The sequence below is a fragment of the Microtus ochrogaster genome, unplaced genomic scaffold, assembly GCF_000317375.1.
Source record: "Microtus ochrogaster isolate Prairie Vole_2 unplaced genomic scaffold, MicOch1.0 UNK57, whole genome shotgun sequence".
NCBI lineage: Eukaryota > Metazoa > Chordata > Mammalia > Rodentia > Cricetidae > Microtus > Microtus ochrogaster.
Genome location: NW_004949155.1, coordinates 2,254,095 through 2,259,722, shown reverse-complemented (window position 1 = coordinate 2,259,722; position 5,628 = coordinate 2,254,095). Strand labels below are relative to the sequence as shown.

The 5,628-nt window shown below is 40.3% G+C and overlaps 1 protein-coding gene across 1 annotated transcript; it reads right to left on the bottom strand.

Annotated features, from left to right (window-relative positions):
• Window positions 1-2,686: 2,686 nt before the first annotated feature.
• Window positions 2,687-5,194, bottom strand: Nap1l2 (nucleosome assembly protein 1 like 2). The gene has a single exon (XM_005369727.2). The coding sequence runs from the start codon at window positions 4,830-4,832 to the stop codon at window positions 3,450-3,452; it is 1,383 nt and encodes a 460-aa protein (XP_005369784.1). The 5' UTR covers window positions 4,833-5,194; the 3' UTR covers window positions 2,687-3,449.
• Between the last annotated feature and the right edge of the window lie 434 nt (window positions 5,195-5,628).

The window sequence follows — 5,628 nt, the reverse complement described above, 5'->3', positions numbered from 1 at the left end:
TGAGCCACCATGTGGTTGCTGGGAATTGAACTCAGGACCTTTGGAAGAGCAGGCAATGCTCTTAACCTCTGAGCCATCTCTCCAGCCCCCTAAATCCTATTTTTCATTTTTTATTTTTTTTTATTTTCGAGACAGTGTTTCTCCGTAGCTTTTTGGTCCTGTCCTGGAACTAGCTTTTCTAGACCAGGCTGGTCTCGAACTCACAGAGATCGGCCTGCCTCTGTGTCCCGAGTGCTGGGATTAAAGGCGTGCACCACCACCGCCCGGCTTAAATCCTATTTTTTAAAACATGGTTCAGACCTAAACTCTGGTGCAGGACTATGGGATGGCCTAAGGCTGATAGCCAACCTCATGGCTTGAAAGATCCTTACACTAAAGATAAATCTAAACGAACCTCCCTCCTACCCCAAACTAGGGGAGCAATGGAACCTCAAATTGTCTCCCTGAGAAAAAGATTAAAGAAAAAGGAAAAAGAAAAGCATTCCCTGACATCAAGAAACTGGCCTTGTTCATACTTGTAGGCCCTGTTATTCTGTTGTTGGACATAAGTCATTTTGTAGAATAACAACCTCACACAAGATTACTTGGGGAATGTAATAAAATGAGACAAAGCTAGGTCACTGAATTGTCTAAGCATATGCAAAATAAAAGGTCACTATGCTACACTCCTGAATGTCAAATACCCCCATAGAGATGCTAAAATGTGTGCACCTTTTTTTACATTGTGTGTGTGTGTATCCACACACATACACACACATACCTGTGGAGGTCAGAGCACAACTTGCAAGAGCACATTATCTCCTTGCTTGTGTGGATTCTGAGGATCAAACTCAGATCATCAAGCTGAGTGGCAAGTGCCTTTCCGTGCTATCTTGCCAGACTTCAACTGCTTTACCAAGTAAACTCTATTGTTTCCCTATTCTTCCCAGATACAGCATGATTAAGATTTATTGAGATACAACTCATAAATAGATCCAATTTTTTTGCCAATGTCCAATCTAGAGCAACCCCCTACTTCCTTATATATGCCATCAAAGTACACAAAGACCAAATTCTGCATGGTGTTCTAACACTTATGCATCCATTCTATTGTCCTGTGTAATATGTGCTTGCTTTCTCTGCAGTGAGAACTAAAAAAGGCTTGGTGAACACTAGGTGCATTCCTTGAGTACATTTGACAGAAGGCACTGACAGGAAAATTATAGCAATGGGATCCTGGCCTGCTAATTGCCTGTTTGTTTCTAGGCAAATACAGAAAAAGCACATTTACCATTCTAGCTCATGGAGACAACAGAAAAGGCCATGGGAAGCTGCAAGATGATAGGCATTTTCTTCGAAACAACAGGAGTCATCCATGTTTCTGATATTTATTATCTATTTATTTTTGCAACAGTGTCTCACATAGCCCAAGCAGATGTTAAACACCTTATATAGCTGAAGCTGGCCTTGAACTCTTTATCCTCCTGCCTCCACCTCCCAAGTGCTTGGATTACAGGTGTGCACCACCACCCTCAGCTTTAAAAATATTTTTTATGTTCCTGATTTTTTTTAGTGGATAGAAGCAGTAACACAATAAAAAAAAAAGAAGCACTATTTGCAGCATGAGTTTGGGAGTATTAGTAAATTTCAAAGGTCAATATTAATTGTAGTAAAAGTGAAGAGCTGGCTGCATTTACAAGATGCACAGTGGCAAAATCCTTTGTTTCTTTATGTGACAGGTTGTCTGTGTCCCTGCAGACTTCCACTTAATGCAATTCTAAAGAAAATCACCAGAGCATCTATTACCATATTGGGGAGAACTTGATTTTGAAGGTCCTGCTTGAAATGGAATAGAAAAGGCAAAGCTCCTATTTTCTTCCCCAGTTGAATCAGGCAGAAATAAGAAAAATGGGTGTGCTGGAAACTTACCTCTCTGGGCCTCAGTCTGAAGGAGGAAGCATGTTCAATAAATAGTGAACAGTGGAAGAATAAATCATACCAAAGCTTTTGTCCCACTTGGGTTATAATTCAGTGAAGTCACAAACATGTGGGATGGAAGTGTAGGTAGGCAGCAATAACAAAAACAAGTTAGCATTTCCTCACTACTCACAACTTATATGTGACACGAAAGTGACCAAGAAGGCCCCTTATCCTGGGGGATGGATGTGATTCTTCAGAGTTTATCAAAGGGAGAAGTCAAACATCTGAGTTTCCCCAAGGGACAAAGGCAAACTCAGCTCTGGATGGTCTGACTGTCTGTGTCCCACTGTCCCCAGTCAATGCTCCCTCCAGTGTCATAAGGTAATACATACAAATGATACTGCAAAAAGATAGATAAGAAATTTAAACTACAGGCTAGCATTTAGGAACCTGATATTTATAAAGAGTACTTACATTAATAAACAGCAATGAATTTACTGGATTGATCAAAATTAAGATTTTTGTTTCCCAGCAACCCAATCTAGATTAAAATTAGATCAATTATAAATAATTTTAGAATATATATGTTAGTGTGGGTAAATTTGCATTCAAGTATAAACACATACAAAAATAACTGTAGAAAAAATCAAAATATTAAATGTTTATCTTTGATGAATGCTTTTGATTTTAATTAATGTATATTTTCAATATTTTGTATGTGTCCTCCAATGAACATACTTACTGCCTTTATAATTCAAATGTTCAATTTTTAGAACATGAAACACCATGAAATTTTTATTTATTTTATTTTTCAGTGAAGGAACAGAATATGAAATATATTTTCAGAAATGGTCATGTCTATTCCACAAATGACTCAATATACTAAAAAAGAAAATTATACACTGTAATCACAATTTGCACAATTACACAGAACAATATTTGCAACTTTTGAAAATACTGTAACTCACACTTCAATGATAAACAGTAATTTCAATACAACTGAGTTTTAATATTTATCACAGTTACATACAAGAGCCTGTGCACAAGCTATTTATTATCAATAATAAATGTGATTTTTGCCAGAAATTCTCAACCATATGCAGGCCTCTTATGCATTAAAGCTTTAAATTCTACTGTATATTTACTGCAAAAAGATACAGGCACAATAAAATTAAGCCCATTGACTAAAGCACTAAGAAAACAAGAAACAAAATAGCAAAACACTCGTAGGTGGATTACCAATATTTTCTTTGTAAATAAATAGCCTCATTTATCACTTCTAATAATATTCACAGCCACAGATAAATAGCTACATGGCACAAGGACTTCAGGAGAATTGCACTACACACTATATTAATGTCTTTAATTATTTGCCACAGTCTACATATTTTGAAAACATCATACCACTACAATGCAAGGTCAGATTAATTAATATTTGAATTTTTAAACTGGCATGACAGGAAAAATACAGAGCACAAGACTATAATTAACTGCTTATGTCTTCAGTAACTGCATGTAGGGCAGCTAATTTCAGAAGCATCTACTCTGCTTTAGCGATCAATGTCTTCTACCAATGCCTCGAGATTTTTGCAACAAGCTTTAACCTCCTCAATTGCAGCCATCCAATCATCATAAATAATTTTGTCATAAATTTCATCATTTACTTCCCTAACTACACCCTCCTGCTGAGATTCAAGTGCATCACCTGAGAAAAATAACACTGATCTTGGAATTATGTAAGTACGTAAATTATGACCAAGTAAAAAATCATCATTTTCATCCCCTCCATTTAAGTTGATCCCATGAGGAGAGAAGAAATTGAAGAACGATTCCTTCGGAAAATCTTCGGTCACAGTTCGGACTGTGCCCCAGATGCGATGTCTCTGTTTCTTCTTGATGGTCCTCAAAGTGACATTCTTTCCTTCATTCCAATCTATGTCGCAGCCGGTGGCATACTCAATGGCAGTTCCCCTGTAGGGATGAGGATCATAGCATGAAAGCTTTGACTTAAGGACATAAGTCTTTGTCAACACCACATTCTTGAAATATTCATTGGGTTTGAAGTGAAATTCGAGTGTGAAGCTGAGCGGCTCCCCGGGTTCCGAAAGCTTCACTTTAATATCTGTCAGCAGCTTCAGAATAGGCTCGTCATACTTCTTAATCAAAGGAGTGAGTGCTTCAACGTTTTTTAAAACAGTCAACCAAAAGTCCGGAATCCCCTTAGGATCCTCTTCGTTGCTCTCTTCTCCTCCGGTGGCCCCGGTGCTCTCATCTTCCTCCTCCTCGTCGTCGTCGTCATCATAGTCATAATAACAGTCCTCATAACCATCATCTTCATCCACATATTCATGCACCATGCCCTCTTCATTGCCGTTAGTATCTTCCTCCTCATCCATCGCCTCCTCAAAATAGTCCTCACAGTCTGATTGATAGGCACATTCCTCTTCTGTGGGTTCATAGACTGCATTGATGATCTGACGTCTTTTTTCAAGTAAAGGTTGATACATTTCAGCGAACTTCCTTTCAATGTCATGAAATTCCCTCAGGAATTTGGATTCCAAATGGGCAGCTCTTGTTTGAAGCTTTTTAAGAGCTAACACACGGTACTTAACTTTCACCGGGAGACTTTCAACAAAATCGGTATCTAAAAGATAACCGATAAGTCCTTTTGGACGATCTGCGTCAGAGTTCTCATCAGCATCCCCGCATTTCGCCGCACCTTCCCCGGACCCTGCAGCAGCTTCGTCACCTTTTCCCTCTTCCCCGATTCCAGCAGCAGTGGATTCTTCACCGCGTTCCCCGCCTTCTCCATGCTCAGCAGAGGCACCTTCACTGCTGTCCTGACATTCCCCCTGCCCCTCCGCCATTACCTGGCTACCAAGCTCTTCCTGGTTGGATTCAGACAGTTCCTTATGATCGGCTGACTCGGCCATTGTTTTCAAAAGATCACCTGCACTTATGATGGCTAAGCCCGCAGATCAGGAGACCTGACCTCTGCAGGAAGACTCACCAATTATAGCAGATGCGCGGTGGCCGGGCGGAGATGGACCAAGCAGTGGTAGCCGGAGTGCTGGAGTGAGTGATGACAAGCAGCGAGCAGTGGGGATAAAAGGCGGTGCTGAAATTGGGATAGCAGGATTGAAGCCTGGTGGTCTGGGTGGAGACGCAGGGTCGCCTACGGCTGCTCCGATGGCTACTGAAGAAGCAGACAGACTGCAGAGAGCCGCAGTGGGCAGACCTGCGCAAGCTGTCTCTCCAGCCACGCAGGGGCTGCAGGGATTGGGAGGGGGAGGTCGGACCCGGACCTGGTGCCGCAGTGTGATTACGCAATTGTCTGGGCTTTTTTTTTTCAAGTGTATGCAGTTTGCTGCGTCACCCCTTCCCTCCCACGACTCTTCTCTAATCTCATTTGCCAGGCTGTAGTGATTGACAAATCCTGAGCCAGTAAATTAGTAGATGAATCAAGTTTTCAACTCCACTTGCCTTCCCAGGTTCTCTAATATGGCTGACTCGTCCACCTATGGCTCATCTTCCATCCCCTACCCTGTGGAATTTTGTCGAAATGCAATGTCATTCATTCAGTTTCAACTGAAATTAGGTTTTCATAATTTTATTTTTTTCATTTTAAAAGATGCATTTATTTTTATTTTATGAGTACAAGTCTTTCCTCTGCATGTACGTGTGCATACACAACACTTGATTTCTTTATTTTTTATTTTTTTTAAATTT

What these genes read in the sequence shown, in the direction of transcription:
- Nap1l2 (XM_005369727.2), bottom strand. Translation starts at nt 4,832, where the DNA reads ATGGCCGAGTCAGCCGATCATAAGGAACTGTCTGAATCCAACCAGGAA.